Source organism: Capra hircus, chromosome 6 (genome assembly GCF_001704415.2).
Source record: "Capra hircus breed San Clemente chromosome 6, ASM170441v1, whole genome shotgun sequence".
In the NCBI taxonomy this organism is placed as follows: domain Eukaryota; kingdom Metazoa; phylum Chordata; class Mammalia; order Artiodactyla; family Bovidae; genus Capra; species Capra hircus.
The window spans coordinates 4,189,634-4,212,755 of NC_030813.1; the positions used below are offsets into that span (position 1 = coordinate 4,189,634).

Consider the following 23,122-nt stretch of genomic DNA (forward strand, 5'->3'; position numbering starts at 1 on the left):
AAGGGAAGGAGAAATGGGTGGAATATAAATTTATTTTAAAATGTTTTTAAAAAGAATAAGACATTCTCCTAGACAACTACCATAAAATTACTGCCCTTAAATGACTAACAATAGTTAGTAATTAGTAGTTTCATCATATCATCTAGTATTCAGATCATATTCACAAAAAAAAAAAAAGAGGAAAAAGAAGAAAATCTTGTGTGGTCAGCTTTCTATGCAATTATACACAGAGTAGGCAGAGTAATTGCCTTGTCTGTGTCTCTTTAGTTTCCTAATATGTAAATTGAGAGGGTTAGCTGGAATGTGCAGTACTTTCTGGCTTTATGATTTCATGATGTTACTTGAGGTTGGGAGGGTTTAAAAGTAAAACAGCATAATAAAACAAACAAATCAGACTTCCTTGACTTAATGGTTCCCTAGCTCCCTCAAGCTCCTGAGGCATTTCTGTGCTCCCCTGAGTGGCAATGCTTCTAACAAGAGTGGTCTGTAGGGCAGTTTTCACTCCATTGAAAGTGCTCGTGGTTTTGAATGACTCCCAGGATGATACTGCCGTAGTCCCCCAACTGCCTCCTAGCATGCTCTTCTTGAAATGTGCTCTTCTCTTGGCTTCCATGGAACCATTTTCTCCTTTCTGGATTTTCACCTACCTCACTAGATGATTCTTCTGTTTTTGTTATTCTTTTGATTCTTTTTCTACTCAATCTTGGAAAGTTAGAGAATCCCAAAGTCCTTGTCCTCATCTTCACTAACTACACTCTATTCTTAAGTGTGTCTTTTCTTTCTATGCCTTTAAATGCTATTTACATTTTGACGGCTTTCAAAACAATGACCATTGCTGACTCCTCCACTTAAATTCAAATACATGGTTAATAGATATTTCCAAACTCAACATAGCCAAAACAGAACTTGTAGTTTTCCACCTCAAAACCCATCCTCCCTTAGCATTCCTCGGTTTAGCAAGCGGCACTACAGTTGTTGAAGCTGAGCACTTAAGACCTATCCATAATTCCCTTGTGTTCCTCAAACTTGAGATATCATCTGTTTCAGCTACATACTGCTATATAACAAACTACAACAAACATAGGGGCTTAAAAAACAGTGGTTTATTGGTTTTCACAATTCTGTGGGCTGGGAGATTATCTTGCTAGGTTCGTCTACACTCATGTGGCTCATTCAGCTGACAAGCTGGCTGGATTGCAAGGACCAAGAAGGTTTTATTCACCTGTCTGGCAGTTGATGCTGTTAGTTGGAGTGCTTGACTCTTTTCCACATGACTCTTTGTTCAATAACAAGCTAAATACATTTTCTTATAAAAGTGCCTCATCACAACATTTCAAGAGAGCAAACCTTAAGATGAAATATCTTTTAAGGTCTAGCTTTAAGATTTGCATGAAGTCACTTCTTCCCCCAGTTTACTGGTCAATCAAGTTATAAAGCAACCAGATTCAAGAGGGTAGATAGATTTCATCTCTGGATGGGAGAAAAAATTCACCTTGCTTGGTGGAAATAAAAACAAATTTAAAAAAAAATGGGACCTAAAAAGTTTAAAGCCTTTGCCCATCAATGGAAACTGTAAACAAAATGAAAAGATAACCTTCAGAATGGGAGAAAATAATTGCCAATTAAGCAACTGACAAAGGGTTAAACTCCAAAATATATAAGCAGCTTATACGGGGAGAGGATCTAAACATACATTTCTCCAAAAAAGACATGCAGATGGCCAATAAACACATAGAAAGATGCTTAATATCACTAATTATTAGAGAAATGCAAATCAAAACTACAATGAGGTACCTCATACCTGTCAGAAAGGCATCATCAAAAAATCTACAAACAATAAATGCTGGACAGGATGTGGAGAAAAGGGCACCCTCCTGTGCTGTTGGTGGGAATGTAAGCTGATACAGCCACTATGGAGAACAGTATGGAGTCCTTAAAAAAATCCTAGGAATAAATCTACCATATGGCCCAGCAACCCCACTACTGGACATACACTCTGGGAAAACTACAACTCTAAAAGACACGTGTACCCCAGTGTTCACTGAAGCAATATTTATAATATGCAGGACATGGAAGCAACCAAAGTGTTCACAGTAAGATGAATGGTTAAAGAAGTTGCGGTACATTTATTACATTTATTATGGAATATCGCTCAACCACAAAAAGGAATGAATTTGAGTTTGAGGTAGTGAGGTAGATGAACCTAGAACCTCTTATACAGAGTGAAGTAAGTCAGAGAAAAACAAATATTGTATATTAATGCATGTATATGGAATATAGAAAAATGGTACTGATGAAGCTAGCAGAAAACAGACTTGTGGATCAAGTGGGGGAAGATGAGGGTCGGATGAATTGAGAAAGTAGCATTGACCTATATACATTAACATGTGTAAAGTAGTTAGTGGAAGGCTGCTAAATAACACAGGGATCCTAGGCTGGTGCTCTGTGATGACCTACAGGGGTGGGATTGAGGAAGGAGAGGGAGAGGGAGGCCCAGGAACAAAGGGAGATATATATATATATATATATATATATATAAAATCATGACTGATTTATATTTTTGTATGGCAGAAACCATGACCCACCCGTCTTGGGTTGCCCCGGGGGGCATGGCTTAGTTTCATTGAGTTAGACAAGGCTGTGGTCCTAGTGTGATTAGACTGACTAGTTTTCTGTGAGTATGGTTTCAGTGTGTCTGCCCTCTGATGCCCTCTTGCAACACCTACCATCTTACTTGGGTTACTCTTACCTTGGGTGTGGGATATCTCTTCATGGCTGCTCCAGCAAAGCACAGCCGCTGCTCCTTACCCTGGACGAGGGGTATCTCCTTACCGCCGTCATTCCTGACCTTCAACATGGGATAGCTCCTCTAGGCCCTCCTGTGCCTGCTCAGCCACCGCTCCTCAGGTTGCTCCTCCTGGCCGCTGGCCCTGGCCTCGGGCGTGAGTGGCTCCTCCCAGCTGCCACCCCTGGCCTCGGGCTTGGGGTGGCTCCTCAGGGTCACCGCCCCTGGCCTCAAGCACGAGGTGGCTTCTTCTGGCCGCCCTGACCTCGGACGTGGGGTGTCTCCTCCCGGCCGCCACTGGCCTTGGGCGCTGGGTAGCTCCTCCCGGCCGCCGCCCTGACCTCGGACGCGGGGTGTCTCCTCCCAGCCGCCACTGACCTCGGATGTGGGGTGGCTCCTCCCGGCCGTTCCTGCGCTGTCACAGCCTGGCACTCTGAGCCGCTGTCCCTGACTTCAGACGTGGGGTAGCTCTCAGCCACACTTAGTGCAGCCAGCCTGCTGCCACCTCCGCCGCCGCCTGCACTTAGTGAACCGTGAACTCCCTGATGTTCAAGCTGGTTTTAGAAAAGGCAGAGGAACCAGAGATCAAATTGCCAACATCCGCTGGATCATGGAAAAAGCAAGAGAGTTCCAGAAAAACATCTATTTCTGCTTTATTGACTATGCCAAAGCCTTTGACTGTGTGGATCACAATCAACTGTGGAAAATTCTGAAAGAGATGGGAATACCAGACCACCTGACCTGCCTCTTGAGAAATCTGTATGCAGGTCAGGAAGCAACAGTTAGAACTGGACATGGAACAACAGACTGGTTCCAAATAGGAAAAGGAGTACATCAAGGCTGTATATTATAACCCTGCTTGTTTAACTTATATGCAGAGTACATCATGAGAAACGTTGGACTGGAAGAAACACAAGCTGGAATCAAGATTGCCGGGAGAAATATCAATAACCTCAGATGCAGATGACACCACCCTTATGGCAGAAAGTGAAGAGGAGCTAAAAAGCCTCTTGATGAAAGTGAAAGTGGAGAGCGAAAAAGTTGGCTTAAAGCTCAACATTCAGAAAACAAAGATCATGGCATCTGGTCCCATCACTTCATGGGAAATAGATGGGGAAACAGTGGAAACAGTGTCAGACTTTATTTTTTGGGACTCCAAAATCACTGCAGATGGTGACTGCAGCCATGAAATTAAAAGACGCTTACTCCTTGGAAGAAAAGTTATGACCAACCTAGATAGCATATTCAAAAGCAGAGACATTTCTTTGCCGACTAAGGTCCGTCTAGTCAAGGCTATGGTTTTTCCCGTGGTCATGTATGGATGTGAGAGTTGGACTGTGAAGAATGCTGAGCGCCAAAGAATTAATGTTTTTGAACTATGGTGTTGGAGAAGACTCTTGAGAGTCCATTGGACTGCAAGGAGATCCAACCCGTCCATTCTGAAGGAGATCAACCCTGGGATTTCTTCGGAAGGAATGATGCTAAAGCTGAATCTCCAGTACTTTGGCCACCTCGTGTGAAGAGTTGACCCATTGGAAAAGACTCTGATGCTGGGAGGGATTGGGGGCAGGAGGAGAAGGGGACGACTGAGGATGAGATGGCTGGATGGCATCGATGACTCAATGGACGTGAGTCTGGGTGAACTCCGGGAGTTGGTGATGAACAGGGAGGCCTGGTGTGCTGTGATTCATGGGGTCGCAAAGAGTCGGACACGACTGAGCGACTGAACTGAACTGAACTGAATGGCAGAAACCAACACAAAATTGTAAAGCAATTTTCCACCAATTAAAAGAATAAATAAAAGCTAGCAAAAATTAAAACAAAAGAAATTCACCTTGCAAGGGATATATATATTGGGATGGAAGAAATTTGTGTCAGCTAATTTATCACCCGTCTATATAATCCCATGAGTTCTAATTTCAAAATATATCATAAATATAACTGTAGTTGATGTTACTGTGTGGGTCTACTTATATAATACTTATATTTGTTTTCAATAGTTAATGCTACAGGCATATATAAGTGGTTTGAATACTATGTAAATACAATCCAGTGCTATATAATTGGATTGAATCAATAGATACAGAACCACAGATACAGAAAAACATGTACAAGGAGGGTAGTTATAAAAATTATATGTAAATTTTTGACTGTGAAGAGGGTTTCAGCACTTCTAACTTCCACTTTGTTCAAGGGTCAGCTGCCCTGCTCCTGACCCTCTGTGCTCAACCTGTCCATGATGGTAATATCTGGCCTGCCTCAGTAGCTCTCAACAGCTCACCCTGCTTCACTCCTACTAGCTACCCTCTTGCTAGTACAAGGAGCATGAAATTCTAGTTAATCAAGATGAATAAGCTCGAAAGATCTGCTGTATAGCATTGTGTACACCCCTACATCCCTTCACATATACACATACATAGCAGCCAGAATGATCTTTTAAAATTCAAAGAAAATTATTAGCTCCTTCTGTGAAAACACTTTAATAACTTTTCACTGTTACTAGAATAAGATCTAAAGTTTGAAGACAACTTAGGAGGTACTTCACAATTCAGCTTCCAATTAACACTCTGAATTATTTCCTATCACTGTCCTTGATCACAATGCTCCTGAAAAATTCAGTTGATATTCAGTGGAAAGGGCACATTGTCTTTTTTTTTCCTGTTTTTATAATTTTTAAACATGTTGAAATTTTTTTTTCTTTGGCTCTTTGTTTTGAATATCTGCACCCAAACAATCACTCGTCTGACTCATTAAGATCTCACCCAGCTCAAACAGCTCTGCAGACAGGCCCTTCTTTGACCTTCATAATCTAGCAATTATGTTCTCTAGCCGTCATGCTTTGTTAAAAAATTGTATTTTATTGTGATAAGAACACTTAGCATGAGCTCTATCTTCTTAACAAAGTTTTAATGCATTATTGTTGACTATAAATACAATACTTAATTAACTGAAATTTTCTGCTCCTTGATCAGTAACTCCCATTTCCCTCTCTGCCTTACCCTCTGGAAGTCACTAGTCCACTCTTTGATTATATAAACTTGACAATTTAGGTTCCTTATATTAGAAGAATTATGCAGTATTTGTTTATATATTATTGGTTTATTTCACTTAGTATAGTGTCCTCAGGTTCATCCATGTTTTCACACGTAATGCAGTTTCCTTCTGATTTCCTTTCAGAATTAAGGCAAATCGTATGTGTCATACTTTACATATCCATCTGTTGATGGACATTTAAGTTGTTTCCACATCCTGACTATTGTGCTGCAATGAACATGAAATGTTAATATATCTATGAGATTCTTCCTGATTTTAATTATTTTTAAAAATTTTTATTGAAGTACAGTTCATTTACAATGTTGTGTTAGTTTCAGGAGTACATCAAAGTGAATTTGTTATTCAAATATAAATATAAACATTCACTCTTTTTTAGATTATTTTCATTATGGAGTATTGAGTATGGTTCCCAGAGCTATGGATACGTTATTAGTTACCTATTTTATATACGGTAGTGTACGTATATACACCTCAATCCGCTGATTCCTCTCTCTCCTTCCCTCCCTCCACCCACTTTCCCACTTGTTTTCTACATCTGTGACTCTATTTCTGTTGTGTAAATATGTTGATTTGTTGTTGTTGTTCAGTTGCTAAGTTGTGTCCAATTCTTTGTGACCCCATGGACTACAGCACCCCAGGCTTCCCTGTCCTTCCCTATCTCCCAGCGTGTGCTCAGACTCATGTCCTTTAAGTTGATAATGCCATCAACCATCTTGTCATCTGTCGTCCCCTTCTCCTCCTGCCCACAGTGTTTTCCAGTATCAGGATCTTTTCCAATGCGTTGACTCTTTGCATCAGGTGGCCAAAGTATTGGAGCTTCAGCTACACCATCAGTCCTTCCAATGAATATTAGGATGATTTTCTTTAGGACTGATTTGTTTAATCTCTTTTGTTGTCCAAAGGACTCTCAAGAGTATTCTCCAGTACCACACTTTGAAAGCATCGATTCTTTGGCACTCAGCCTTTTTTATGGTCCAACTCTCATATCCATACAACTGGAAAAACCATAAGCTTTGACTATATGGACCTTTGTCAGCAAAGCGATGTCTCTGCTTTTAATATGCTAAGTTTCTCATAGCTTTTCTTCCAAGGAGTAAGTGTATTTTAATTTCATGGCTATAGCCACTCTCCACAGTGATTCTGGAGCCCCCCAAAATAAAGTCTGTTACTGTTTCCATTTCCCCTCCATCTATTTGTCATGAAGTGATGGGACCAGATGCCATGATCTTGGCTTCTTTTTGAATATTGATTTTAAGTCATATTTTTCACTCTTCTCTTTCACTCTTATCAAGAGGCTTTTTAGTTCCTCTTTATTTTCTGCCATTAGGGTGGTGTCATCTACATATATGAGGTTATTGATATTTCTGCTGGCAGTCTTGATTCCAGCTTGTGATTCATATAGGCTGGCATTTTTCACGATGTGCTTTGCATATAAGTTAAATAAGCAGGGTGACAATATACAGCCTTGACATACTCCTTTCCCAATTTGAAATCAGCCCATTGTTCCATTTTAGGTTCTAACTGTTGCTTCTTGACCTGCATACAGGTTTCTCAGGAGGCAGGAAAGGTGGTCTTGTATTCCCATCTCTTTCAGAATTTTCCACAGTTTGTTGTGAGCCACACAGTCAAATGCTTTAGTGTAGTCAATGAAGCAGAAGTAGATGTTTTCTGGAATTCCCTTAGTTTTTCTATGGTCCAGTGGATGTTGGTAATTTGATCTCTGTTCCTCTGCCTTTTCTAAATCCAGCTTGTACATCTGGAAGTTCTTAGTTCATGTACTGTTGAAGTGTAGCTTGATGGGAGAATTACCTTGCTAGTGTGTGAAATGAGTACAATTGTGCAGCAGTTTGGGCATTCTTTGGCATTGCCCTTCTTTGGGATTGGAATGAAAACTGACCTTTTCCAGTACTGTGGGCACTGCCGAGTTTTCCAAATTTGCTGGCGTATTGAGTGTAGCACTTTAACAGCATCATCTTTTAGGACTTGTAATAGCTCAACTGGAATTCCATCACCTCCAAGAGCTTTGTTCGTAGTAATGCTTCCTAATGCCCATTTGACTTCACACTTCAGGATATCTGGCTCTAGGTGAGTGATCACACCATCATTGTTATCCGGGTCATTCAGAGTTTTTTTTTTTTTTTTTTTTTTTAACAGTTCTGTGTATTCTTGCCACCTCTCCTTTATCTCTTCTGCTCCTGATAGGTCCATAACACTTCTGTCCTTTATTGTGCCCATCTTTGCATGAAATTCATACTTGGTATCTCTAATGCTCTTGAAGAGATCTCTAGTCTTTCCCATTTTATTGTTTTCCTGTCTTTCTTTACATTGTTCACTTAAGAAGGCTTTTATATCTCTCATTGCTATTCTTGGGAATTCTTCATTCAGATGGCTATGTCTTTACTTTTCTCCTTTACCTTTCACTTCTCTTCTTTTCTCAGCTGTTTGTAAGGCCTCCTCAGGCAAGCAGTTAGCCTTGTTGCATTTATTTTTCTTGATGGTTTTGGTCACCGACTCCTGTACAGTGTTACGAACCTCCATCCATAGTCCTTCAGGCACTCTGTGTATAAGATCTAATCCCTTGAATCTATTTGTTCATTTGTATAATTTAAAAAATTCTTTTGAATACATACCCAGATATAAGACTGTTGGATCAAATGATAGTTCTGTTTTTAGTCTTTTAGGACCCTCCATAGTATTTTCCACGGTGACTACACCATTTTGCATTCTCGGCAGAAGTGTGCTAATGTCCTGTTATCCACTTTCTTCCCAGCACTTGTTGTTGTTGTTTTTGTTTTGTTTTTTGATAATAGCCATCTAAATAGGTGTGAAGTGACATCTCATTGTGTGTCTGACTTTAATTTCCCTGATTATTAGTGATGTTGTTGTTCAGTCATGGCAGATTCTTTGCGGCCCTGTGGCCTGCAGCAAACCAGGCCTTCCTGTCCTTCCCAACCTCCCAGAGTTTGCTCAAACTCATGTTCACTGCATTGGTGATGCCCTCCAACCATCTCATCCTCTGCCATCTCCTTCTCCTGCCTTCAATCTTTCCCAGGATCAGGGTCTTTTCCAATGAGTAAACTCTTCGCATCAGGTGGCCAAAGTATTGGCCACTTCAGCTTCAGCATCAGACCTTCCAATGAATATGCAGGGTTGATCCCCTTTAGGATGGACTGGTTTGATCTTGCAGTTCAAGGGACTCTCAAGAGACTTCTCCAACACCACAGTCCAAAAGCATCAATTCTTCACCATTTGTAAGTTTTCTTTGAAGAAATGCTTATTTAAGTCCTTAGCCCATTTTAAAATTGGTTATTGAAATTTTTCTTTTTTTAGTTTTATAGGAGTATATATTTTGACAAGTAATCTGTTGTTGCATATATGGTTTGCAAATATTTTCTCCCATTCCATATGTTGCCATTTAGTTGTTTGCTTTGCTGTAGAGAAGCTTTTTAGTTTAACGTAGTCCAATTTTCTTATTTTTGTTTTTTGTTGCCTGATCTTTCAGTGCCATATCCCAGAAATTATTGTTTAGACTAGCATGAAGCTTTTCCTCTATATTTTCTTCTAGAAACTGTTATAGTTTTGGATCTCATATTTAAGCCTTTAATACATTTAAGTTGATTTTTGCATATGATATAAAGGTGCAGTTTCACTGTTTTGTACATGGATATCCATTTTACACAACAGAGTTTGTTGAAGATGCTATCCTTTCTCCACTGTATTTTATCAGAACCCTTGTCAAAGATCTGTTGGCTATATATGTGTGTGTTTATTTCTGAGCTCTCTATTCTGTTCCATCAGTCTATATGTCTATCTTATGCAAGCGCCATAATGTTCTGATTACTGAAGCTGTGTAATATATTTAAAATCAGGAGGTGTGATGTCTCCAGCTTTTCTCTTCTTTCTCAAAATTTCTTGAGCTATTAGTGTTCTTTTGTGGTTCCATATAAATTTTCAAATTTTTAACAATTTCTATAAGAAATGCCATTGGGATTTTGATATAGATCATTCTGGGTAGTATGGACATTTAAAAAATATTGTCTGTCAACCCATGACCACAGAATATTGTTCCATTTGTTTGTGTTTTCCTTAACTTCTTCCATTAATAGTTTGTACTTTTCAGCATACAGTTCTCACCCCTCCCCAGTCAAGTTTATTCCCAAGAGTTTTATTCTTTTTAGTGTCATTGTAAGTGGGCTTATTTTCCTAATTTGTTTTCCAGACAACTGTTTTTTGTATATTGATTATGTGTCCTGTACTATTACTGAATTTATCTTTTAGTTCTAAGAGTTTTAGATGTAGTCTTCAGGGTTTCCTACATATAAGACTATTTCAACTGCAAACATGAAAGATTTTACTTTTCCTTTCTGATTTGAGTGCCTTTTACTGCTTTTCCTTGCCTACTTGATCTGGCTTGGACTTCTAGTACTATGTTGAATAGAAGTGCTGAGAGTAGGCATTCTAGCCTGGTTTCTAATCTTAGGGAAAAAGCTTTCAGTTTTCACTGTTGAGTATGTTACCTATGGGATTTTCATATATATACTCTATTTTGTTCAGGCACTTTCCATCTGTTTCTAGCTTATTGAGAGTTTTTATTTTTAAAGGGTGTTGAATTTTATCAAATGCTTTTTCTGCATCTATTGAGATGACAGTGTGATTTTAATCTTCTATTCCCTTAATGTAACATATCACATTAATTAATTTTCATATGTTGAACCATCCTTGCATCCCAGAGATAAATTCCTTTTGGTCATGGTGTATGATCCTTCTAATATACTGTTGAACTCAGTTTGTTAGTATTTTGTTAAGGATTTTTGCATCTGTGTTCATCCATAAAACATATTAAAAATACATCCCATTTTTGCATCCCAATCATGCACAAATGGGATTTTTTTTTTTCCTAGTGGTGTCTTTGTCTAGCTCTGGTATCAGCATAATGTGGGCCTCAAAATGATTTTGGAAGTACTCTGTTCTCTTCAGTTTTTGAGAAGAAATTGAAAATGATCAACATTAACTAATCTTTAAATATTCGGTCAAATTACAGCAAAACCATCTGATTTTGGGTTTTTATTTGGCTGGCAGTTTGTGATTACCAATGCAATCTCTAAATTAGTAATAGATCTGTTCAGATTTTCTGTTTCTTCATACATGTGATCAGATTATATGTTTCTAGTAATTTGTCTATTTATTCAAGGTTATCCAGTTTGTTAGCATGTAATTTGCTGTATTACGTAAGTTTTGGAGTATTGTGTTGTTCTTTTAGTCTTGAGATATTTTCTATTTCTCTTGTTCATTTCTTCTCTGACTTTACGATCATTTAAGAATATGCTGTTTAATTTTCACTTATTTGTGGATATTCCAGTCTTCCTTCTGGAAAGTTATTGATTTCTAGTTTCAGCTGTCACAGTCAAAAAGGTATTTGTTGTGATTTCAGTCTTCTTAGGTTTGTTGAGATTGTTTTGGACCTAACTGTGATCTATCCCACAGAAAGATCTATACACACTTAAGAATGCATATTCTGTTACTGTTTGGTGCATTGTTCTGTGTATATCTCTTGGTCCATTGGTAAATAGTATTGGCCAAGTCTTCTGTTTCCTTACGATCTTCTATCTGTATAGTCTATCTACAGTTAACAGTGGGATATTGAAGTCTCCTACTATCTTTGTATTGATGTCTATTTCCCTCAGTTCTGTCACTGCTTGCTTTATATATTTAGATGCTCTGATGTTGGGCGCATATATAATTGTGTTAAAGCTTCCTGGGATTGACCCTCTTATCATTATATAATGTTCTCCTTTATTTATTGTGGCAGTTTTTGAGAGTTTGAACTTAAGTTCACATTTATTTTGTCTCATAAAAGTATAGCCCCAACTGCTGTCTTTTAGTTACTGTTTGCATGGAATATCTATTTTTTTAAAATCTCTTTGCTTTCAGCATATCTGTGTTCTTAAATCTAAAGTGAGTTTTTTGTGGATGACATATAGCTGGGTCTTAAAAAAATTTTTTTACGTTTAGAAAATATTTTAACATTTTGCGTGTGTGGTGGGGCCTTTTTTTTAACTCATTCATCACTTTATACCTTTTGATTAGATGTTTTAATTCATTTACACTTAAAGTAACTATTGATAGAAAGGATTTACTATTACTGTTTTGTTGTTTTCTGTTAGTTTTATAGTTATTTTTCTGTCTTTTTCCCTCTGCCTTCCTTTATATTTTGTCAAGTTTTTGTACTGATATGATTTGCTTCTTTTTTACTCTTTTTTTTATACTTAACAGCAATTTTAATTTTTTTTACATAAGATCATATTAAGGAATACATAGATTTATGAAGAAACTTTGAAACAGACCGACAAAAATAGCTGCAAGCAACTCAGTTGCATATACTGAGTACTAAGTAAAGCAGGATTTTAAAAACTGCAGTATAATAAACAATGAATAAATGTGTAAAGTATATTCTTTTTCTACATTGGTAAAAAATCAATAGTTATCATCATAGTTCTCCCCAGCAAAAATAAAGAAAAGTTAATGGATATTTTCTCCTATTTTCTACATAATGAATAATTACAGTATGTGCCCCCCAATTTCAACATGTATATTTAATTGTTCAGTAATACTGAATCTCTATCAGGAATGCTGAATCTCTATCAGGCATGGTCTGTGTCACAGTCTACCAAAGTTCATTAGGTAAAGAGTGAAGAGTACATATACATATAAATGCACAATGGAGTTGATAATTATATAAATAAGTAAAATATAAACCTCTTTTTAAAATGTACTAGTATATGTAGTTTGACAATTCAATTCTAATCCAAATATGAAACAGTTTTTGAGAAAGCACAGTGGTATGGAAGAACAACACTTCAGGTTTAGAGAAACTTCGATTAAGTAATTAGCTGAATTAATTAATTTGATTAGTATTTATTGTAACTTACTCCATTTTCAGATTAAAGGACAGGAATACTAATACAAGACCTCATCTAACTATATGCAGATATAATTCCCTTAATTGCATTTAAGATAATGCATGATTAATAACTCTTCGCAAAGATAAAATAGACAGGAACCACTTAACCTTAAAAAAGGACATCTAATTTAAAAAAATTAAAAGAAAAAAATATTAAGACCAACATACTTGTAACCCTTAATAAGATCAGCAATTTTAAAAAGTTTGATTTTTAAAATAAATTTATTTATTTTAATTGGAGGTTAATTACTTTACAATATTGTATTGGTTTTCCCATATATCACCATGTATCTGCCACAGGTATACATGTGTTCCCCATCCTGAACCCCCCTCCCACCTCCCTCCCCATACCATCCCTCTGGGTCATCCCAGTGCACCAGCCTCAAGCATCCAGTATCACACATTGAACCTGGACTGGTGACTCGTTTCATATATGATATTATATAAGTTTCAATGCCATTCTCCCAAATCATCCCACCCTTGCCCTCTCCCACAGAGTCCAAAAGACTGTTCCATACATCTGTGTCTCTTTTGCTATCTCGCATACAGGGTTATCATTACCATCTTTCTAAATTCCATATATATATGTTAGTATACTGTATTGGTGTTTTTCTTTCTGGCTTACTTCACTCTGTATAATAGGCTCCAGTTTCATCCACCTCATTAGAACTGATTCAAATGTATTCTTCTTAATGGCTGAGTAATACTCCATTGTGTATATGTACCACAGCTTTCTTATCCATTCATCTGCTGATGGACATCTAGGTTGCTTCCATATCCTGGCTATTACAAACAGTGCTGCGATGAACATTGGGGTACATGAGTCTCTTTCCATTCTGGTTTCCTCGGTGTGTATGCCCAGCAGTGGGATTGCTGGGTCATAAAGCAGTTCTATTTCCAGTTTTTTAAGGAATCTCCACACTGTTCTCCATAGTGGCTGTACTAGTTTGCATTCCCACCAACAGTGTAAGAGGGTTCCCTTTTCTCCACACCCTCTCCAGCATTTATTTCTTGTAGATAGACTTTTGGATCAGAGCCATTCTGACTGGTGTGAAATCGTACCTCATTGTGGTTTTGATTTGCATTTCTCTGATAATGAGTGATGTTGGGCATCTTTTCATGTGTTTGTTAGCCATCTGTATGTCTTCTTTGGAGAAATGTCTATTTAGTTCTTTGGCCCATTTTTTGATGGGTCGTTTATTTTCCTGGAATTGAGCTGTAGGTGTTGCTTGCATATTTTGAGATTAGTTGCTTGTCAGTTGCTTCAAAAATTAGAAATGAAAAAGAAGTTACAATGAACACCAAAGAAATAGAAAGGGTCATGAGATACAATAACCAATTTATGCCAATAAAATGGATAACCTGGAAGAAATGGCCAAATCCTTAGAAAATTACAGTTTCCTAAGACTGAACCAGGATGGAATAGAAAATATCAATAGACCAATCATAACTTCTGAAATTGAAACTGTGACTAAAACAGCTTCCCATGAATGAAAGTCCAGAATCAGATGGCTTCACAGGTGAATTCTATCAAACAGAAAAGAGTTAACCCCTTTCTGTCTGAACTGTTCCAAAAAATTGAGGAAGAAATACTCCAAAACTCATTCTATATGGCCACCACCACCCTGACACCAAAAACAAAGACACCACACATACAAAAAAAGGAAATTACAAGTCAGCATTACTGATGAACATAGACGCAAAAGTCCTCAACAAATACTAGCAATCCAAATCCCACAATATATTAAAAGGACCATATACCATGATCAAGAGGAATTTATCCCAGAGATGCAAGGTTTTTTTTTTTTTAATATCTGCAAATCAATCAGTGTGACACACCAAATTATATTCAACAGTGAAAAGCTGAAACCATTTCCTCTAAGATCAGGAAGAAGACAAGCATATCTACTCTCATCACTTTTGTTCAACACAGTCTTGGGAGTCCTAGCCAATCAGAAGGAAAAGAAGTAAAATGAATACAAATCGGAAAAGAAAAAGTAAATTGTTACTGTTTGCAGATGACATACTATGCATAGCAGACACTAAAGATGCTATCAGAAAATTGGTAGAGTGCATCATGAATTCAGAAAGTTGCAGGATACAACTTGCACTTCTTAGGTGGCACTAGTGATAAAGAACCTGCCTGCCAATGCTGAAGATTCAAGAGATACAGGTTTGATCCCTTAGTAGGCTGTCTAGGTTTGTCATAGCTTTTCTTCCAAGGAGCAAGTGACTTTTAATTTCATGGCTGCAGTCACCATCTGCAGTGATTTCAGAGCCCAAGAAAATGAAGTTTGTCATTTTTCCCTTTGTTGTCCCATCTATTTACCATGAAGTGATGGGACCAGATGCCATGATCTTTACTTTCTGAATATTGAGTTTTAAGCGAACTTTTTCACTCCCCTCTTTCACTTTCATCAAGATCTCTTTAGTTCCTGTTTGCTTTCTGCCATAAGGGAGGTGGCATCTGCATATCTGAGGTTATTGATATTTCTCCCGGCAATCTTGATTCCAGTTCAGTTCAGTTCAATCACTCAGTCATGTCTGACTCTTTGCGACCCCATGAATCGCAGCACGCCAGGCCTCCCTGTCCATCACCATCTCCCGGAGTTCACTCAGACTCACATCCATTGAGTCTGTGATGCCATCCAGCCATCTCATCCTTGGTAGTCCCCTTCTCCTCCTGCCCCCAATCCCTCCCAGCATCAGTCTTTTCCAATGAGTCAACTCTTCGCATGAGGTGGCCAAAGTACTGGAGCTTCAGCTTTAGCATCATTCTTTCCAAAGAAATCCCAGGGTTGATCTCCTTCAGAATGGACTGGTTGGATCTCCTTGCAGTCCAATGGACTCTCAAGAGTCTTCTCCAACACCATAGTTCAAAAGCATCAATTCTTTGGCGCTCAGCCTTCTTCACAGTCCAACTCTCACATCCATACATGACTACTGGAAAATCCATAGCCTTGACTAGACGGACCTTAGTTGGCAAAGTAATGTCTCTGCTTTTGAATATACTATATAGGTTGGTCATAACTTTTCTTCCAAGGAGTAAGCGTCTTTTAATTTCATGGCTGCAGTCACCATCTGCAGTGATTTTGGAGCCTAAAAAAATAAAGTCTGACACTGTTTCCACTGTTTCCCCATCTATTTCCCATGAAATAGATGGATGCCATGATCTTCATTTTCTGAATGTTGAGTTTTAAGCCAACTTTTTCGCTCTCCTCTTTCACTTTCATCGAGGCTTTTTAGCTCTTCACTTTCTGCCATAAGGGTGGTGTCATCTGCATATCTGAGGTTATTGATATTTCTCCTAGCAATCTTGATTCCAGCTTGTGTTTCTTCCAGTCCAGGGTTTCTCATGATGTACTCTGCATATAAGTCAAATAAGCAGGGTGACAATATACAGCCTTGACGTACTCCTTTTCCTATTTGGAACCAGTCTGTTGTTCCATGTCCAGTTCTAACTGCTGCTTCCTGACCTATATACAGATTTCTCAAGAGGCAGGTCAGGTGGTCTGGTATTCCCATCTCTTTCAGAATTTTCCACAGTTTCTTGTGATCCACACAGTCAAAGGCTTTGGCATAGTCAATAAAGCAGAAAGACTAGAGATCTCTTTAAGAGAATTAGAGATACCAAGGGAACATTTCATGCAAAGATGGGCTTGATAAAGGACAGAAATGGTATGGACCTAACAGAAGCAGAAGATATTAAGAAGAGGTGGCAAGAATACATGGAAGAACTGTACAAAAAAGATCTTCACGACCCAGATAATCATGATGTGATCACTAATCTAGAGCCAGACACCTTGGGATGTGAAGTCAAGTGGGCCTTAGAAAGCATCACTACGAACAAAGCTAGTGGAGGTGATGGAATTCCAGTTGAGCTATTTCAAATCCTGAAAGATGATGCTGTGAAAGTGCTGCACTCAATATGCCAGCAAATTTGGAAAACTCAGCAGTGGCCACAGGACTGGAAAAGGTCACTTTTCATTCCAATCCCAAAGAAAGGCAATGCAAAAGAATGCTCAAACTACTGCACAGATGCACTCATCTCACATGCTAGTAAAGTAATGCTCAAAATTCTCCAAGCCAGGCTTCAGCACTACGTGAACCGTGAACTTCCAGATGTTCAAGCTGGTTTTAGAAAAGGCAGAGGAACCAGAGATCAAATTGCCATCATCTGCTGGATCATGGAAAAAGCAAGAGAGTTCCAGAAAAACATCTATTTCTGCTTTATTGACTATGCCAAAGCCTTTGACTGTATGGATCATAATCTTGATTCCAGTTTGTGCTTTATCCAGCCTGGCATCTCACATGATGTACTCTGCAAGATGTGCTTTCAGGGTACATCATATTTAACTCTTGCAAGTTAAATAGAGAGATGACAATATACAGCATTGATGTACTCATTTCCCAATTTTGAACCATTCCTTTTTCAATGTCTGGTTCTAACTGTTGCCTCTTGACTTGTATACAGATTTTTCAGACACAGGTAAGGTGTTCTGGCATTCCCATCTCTTTCAGAATTTCCCACAGTTTGTTGTGATCCACACAGTCAAAGGCTTTAGCATAGTCAATAAAGCAGAAGTAGATGTGTGTTTTTTTTTTAATTCTTTTGCTTTTTCTATGATCCAACAAATGTTGGCAATTTGACCTGTTGTTCCCCTGCCTTTTCTAAATCCAGCCTGAACATCTAGAAGTTCTCAGTTCACATACTGTTGAAGCCTAGCTTGGGGAATTTTGAGCATTACTTTGCTAACGTGTGAAATGAGGCAGTTGTGTGGTAGTTTGAACATTCTTTGGCATTGCCCTTCTTTGGAATTGGAATGAAAACTGACCTTTTCCAGTCCTGTGGCCACTGCTGAGTTTTCCAAATTTGCTGGCATATTGAGTGCAACACTTTCACAGCATCAACTTTTAGAATTTGAAATAGCTCAACTGGATTTCCAATACCTCCACAAGCTTTGTTCGTAGTGATGCTTCCTAAGGCCCACTACACTTTGCACTCCAGAATTTCTAGCTCTAGGTGAGTGATCACACCATCATGGTTATCTGAGTCATGAAAATCTCTTTTGTATAGTTCTTCTGTGTATTCTTGCCACCTCTTCTTAATATCTTCTGCTTCCGTTAGGTCCATACAATTTCTTCTTTATTGTGCCCATCTTTGAATGAAATGTTCCCTTGGTATTTCTAATTTTTTTGAAGAGGTCCCTAGTCTTTCCCATTCTGTTCTTTTCCTCTATCTCTTTGCATTGATCACTGAGGAAGTCTTTCTTCTCTCTCCTTGCTGTTCTTTGGGACCCTGCATTGAGATGGATATATCGTTCCTTATCTCCTTTGCCTTTTGCTTGTCTTCTTTTCTCAGCTATTTGTAAGGCCTCCTCAGACAATCATTTTGCCTTTTTGTATTTCTTCTTCTTGGGAATGGTTTTGATCATCGCCTTCTGTACAATGTTACAAATGTCCGTCGATAGTTCTGCAGACACTCTATCTATCAAGATATTGCCAACCCTATAATCCTTTCCCACAAGAGTCCCCAGTCAACTACTGAGGTTTTCTAGCACTTTAGAAATAAAGATAATTATATTTAGAAATAGCATTCCTGAGCCCTCATTATCTGCCACCATATTTACAAATTACACTGACTCTCCCATGTAATCACTGCAATATGTAACAGGGTGTGCACCATTACTACCTGTTTACATAGCTTAGAAAACTAGGGTTTAGAGAGACTAAGTAAATTGCCTGAGGCCACCTAGCAATTAAATTAAGAATCTAGAAATAGCACCAGGCAATTTAATGCCAGAGGCCACATGCTTAATCACTATGGTGCTCAGTGCTTTGCAGTAAGAAAAAATGCATTATCATTCTCCCGCAAGCTCCATGGAGACAAGCCCATAGACTGTGAGCATTTTCAAATGCTCTGCAGAGAAACTTTAAATACAAACCAGGCCATTGTTTGAAAAAATAAGAAATCTCACATATCATGCTCTTATTATGACCCACATGTGTATCCTTGTATAGAATATATGTAACTAGCCTCCATGCAGATACTCTCTCCCTGTTTCTCTACCTGTTTCTAGATGACTTTTCTGGAATCATCTGTTCCTAACTATGTGGGGGAAAAGAAGGCTTGCTTCTAAAGTACACCTATGAGAGAATGTGTTATAGGCCAATTTTCCAGGTTCACCTTGCTTGGGCATCCGCTCGTTGGATAGCTTCTACCTGCCTAGAACTTCTCAGTAGGCTGTTTGGTGAGCCCTGGGGGCGGGGGTGGGGGGACAGTACAGGGGAGGGCAAACCATGCTTTACTTAAAAGGAACAAAGTTCACTGCTGTTCCATTAACTTCCAAAGTATCACTGCCCAACATAAGTACAAGAAATAGACTTAATCAAGCAACTACTGAAAAATAACTACAGAAAACTGCAACATAGCAGACAACAACTTAACATTTGACACTAAATATAATTGATTCTAAGAATTCAAGGAAAAGGTAAGCCCTTCTGGGATGTATTCTCATAGGCGTATTCATTTTTGGTCTTAAGGTCTTCCTCTTTTGTCTCAGAAAGATATCTTCCTCTTCATTTTCAAACAATAAGTCCTCAGCCAAGTTCAGGAAAATCTTATTGTCTGACCATTGAATCTTTTTCTGAGAATCCACTCCTTATCAATAACCTATGACAATGCATTTTTCAAGGGACCCAGTTCCTACTCTGCAGACACAGTGGGTGGGTGAGGCAGCCTTCGGTGCCCAGGTGTGAGCCTCCTGCACCCCACCCTGGAGGGATCTGGTGATGTGTCACCACCTGCTTCTGTGGCCTTCCACATGTGCTCCAAGTCTCTTGCTCTAATCCTTGCACAGATGTCTGTCTCTCCTTTCCCCTTTCCTACTGTGCAGACATACCTCTGACCTTCGTATAACTTCAAGGACAAATAATATCTCAGTAGATTGTGTAAACAACTGTAAGACAAAAGAAACTGCCTTCTTGTAGGGCACATCACTAGTGGCATTCTTCTATTTGCTGATGAAGGATAGTAATACAAAGATTTCCTTGTGGAGCCTTGTCCGCAAAGTGATACAGAGCACTTCCGCTTGCTCATTCTCTTCCTGTCTCCTCTTCAGGGTATGATAAATAGAATCTATTACAGAATTAAGCCAACAGACTCCTCTTCCAAGATGCTGCCACAATTCCTGAGGAGACTGAGCTATATTATTTTATTTAATAATATTGCTTTTCTTGCTAGTACCAGGCTCTGAGGCTACAATTTTGGAAAACAAGACATATCAAAAAGTCCCTATGCTGTCATCATTGGAAGAGGATATACTTTAATTTTACTAGGAGGTTAAGAAGCTGCATGATAAAAATAGCAGACTTTTGTTTCAGAGTGACAGGGATTGAATCTTCTTCCTATTACAAACAGAGAGAGCTTTCTTTGTTAAATAGGTCCATAGCAAGGTGGCTGACTCACTGACCATGATCTCATCTATAGAAGTAGATCTCTACCCATGGGGAATGAGCAATAGTTTTGTTTGGCTTGGTCCTGTCACCAGCATCATACACCAAGGAACTCAAAAGTAGTCCTGCTCACTCTGTATTTGGTAATAGACACACAGTCCTTGGTTCCAGCTGTGGATCCTGAAGTAACCTGTTGGCTATGTCTGGGAGCCCCTGGAGATAAACCCATCAAACTGGGTCAGACTGTGGACACTGAAAGGAACTTGTAATGGGGTAAAAAGGCCATTAGACAAAGAACTAACATTATATTCATTAGTGAAAAGATAGAAGTGTTTCTTATAAAATCAGGAAGAAGACAGGGATGCTCACTCTTGCCACTTGCATTAAACATAGTATCAGGAATCCTACCCACAGCAATTAGTCAGGAAAAGAAATAAAAAGCACCCAAATCAGAAAGAAAGAAGTAAAATTGTATCAATTTTCAAGTGACAGTACCTTATTTATAGGAAACTCTAAAGACTCCACCAAAGAACTTTTAGAATAAATGAAGTCAGTAAAGTTGCAGGATATAAAACAACATACATAAAATCAGTTGATTTTCTATATATAGCAAAAATAACTGAATGAGCAATAAAGAAAAAAATCCCATTTACAGTAGAATCATAAACAATAAAGCAATTGTTATCATTTGCAATTATGTTTGTTATGATTACAAGAGCATATATTCTTAGAAAAAAATAGTGGTATATAGGACATCCCAGCTTCCCCCAACGAATATCAGTGATTAGAGAGCTATCCACAAACAAAAGACAGCGCCTGGAGACCCATATATTCCACTTAGGAAGTTTTAGGGACACCACAGAACAACACACACACACACACACGAAACAGAGTAATTGCACAAGAAGAAAATACAACTTCATTTTGTCTGTGTCACCCTATATCACAAACTGGCACTGTGCAGCACCAAGAAGGAACTCCTCCCCTTGAAGGAATTTCTCTCATCAGGAAAGGAAGAGTGAGATGGGTGACCAGCTTCTCTAGCTCTTACAGGATACTGCATTAATGTCTAGCTTCGGTTTCACCCCACCCAGATAGGTAAAGAGCTGGCCAGGAACAAGAAAGTAAAGCAGAGGCTCTTATTAGCAAACACGTAGCAAGACTGTTTATCAATTCACAAAGACCTGCTCTGCAGACAAAGGAGCAGCTTCTGCAACTGACAGCCAGGGGTTAGCCACAAAGATCTCACCAGTTGCCCCACAGGTATTTACGTTTTGAATGCCAGTTTTACCTCAATGCCTCTCTCCTCCTTCCCCAACCAATACTCTCTCTCTCTCATACCCTTCACACTTCGACTGGAGTCCAGGCCCACACTGACAGCTGTCCAAGCTCTCTGTGGTTATGCAAGTATAAATGTCAGACACTGGGGCCCCTCCCTGTCCCCCACTAGAGCCTGGGAGCTATGCTGGCAACTAGCTCAGCCTCCTTTAGCTGCGCAAGTGCAAGAACCCAGCACAGTGCCTCCTATGCTCCTTACTCCCACCAGCAGTTCCACGCTTGGGGCTCGCACCACAAGCTGTGCCACTGTCCTGATGCCCAAAACTGGCCTCGATCACAGCAGGAGTGAGGAGACAACACAGCCATGAGTAAACCCATCAACAACCAGGGCTCACACAGCAGTGCATGGGATTGCAGATACACAAGGCCAAATATAAAGTTATACGAGGATTTTTAACTGCACAGCAGGGGAGTACCCCAACCCCTGCATTGTACAAAAGTCAACTGTAGAGGTGCAAAAATTCTCAACAAAGTATTAACAAACCAAATTTAATGGCACATTAAAAGAACCATTTACCATAATTAAGTGGATTTCATTCCTAGGATGCAAGGATAGTTTAACATAGAAAAAAATCAATGTGATAACCTGCATTAACAAAGTGAAGGATAAAAATTATTTAATCATCTTAGTAGATGTAATAAAAGCACTTAACAAAGTATAAAAATCCTTTAATGATAAGAACTCTCAACAAAATAGGTATAGAAAAAAGCTACCTCAACAAAATAAAGGCTATATATGACAAACTCACAGCCTGTATTTATTATACTCAGTGGTAAAATGTTGAATACTTATCTAAGATCAGGAATAAAACAAGCATGCCCACTCTCACACTCCTATTCAACAGAGTACTGGAAATCTTAGCCAGAGAAATTGGGAAAGAAAAAGAAATAAAAGACTTCCAAACAGGAAAGAAAGAAAAAATAAAATTGCTTTCTTTTTTTTTTTTTTTTTTTTGCAGATTATGTGATCTTACATATAGAAAATCCCAAAGACTCCACAAAACACTGCTAGAACTAGTCAAAACGTCAATAGGATTTCAGGATGCAAAATCAACATATAGAAAAACACTTGAATATATATAACAGTATATTCAACTATCAATAGAATGTCTGAAAAAGAAAGAAAGAATCCCAGCCACATACCATCAAAAACAATAAAATACTTAGGAATAAATCTAACCAAGAAAGTGAAATTCTTTGAATTGTAAACTACAAGACTTTGATAGAAGAAATTAAGGACAAAACAAATGGAAAATATTTTTTGCTCATGGATTAGAGGAATTAATATAAACATATTAGCAATATTGATTAGATTTAGATTTATTAGATTGGTTAAATTTATTCTAACCAAGAATAAGATTGCTTCTCCCCTGGAGAAGGAAATGGCAAACCACTCCAGTATTCTTGCCTGGGAAATCCCATGGACAGAAGGAGACTGGAGGGCTACAATCCTTGGGGTTGCAAAAGAGTCATACGTGACTTAGTGACCAAGCAACAGCAATAGCATATCTATATCACCCAAGTCATCT

At 38.6% G+C, this 23,122-nt stretch overlaps 1 protein-coding gene across 1 annotated transcript in view; it reads right to left on the reverse strand.

Annotated features, from left to right (window-relative positions):
* Nucleotides 1-8,563, reverse strand: part of LOC108636255 (endogenous retrovirus group K member 5 Gag polyprotein-like) — a 41,664-nt gene extending 33,101 nt beyond the window's left edge. The window contains exon 1 of the mRNA XM_018049900.1: nt 8,470-8,563. Within this exon, the coding sequence (XP_017905389.1) occupies nt 8,470-8,563 (94 nt within the window). The remainder of the gene's footprint in view (nt 1-8,469) is intronic.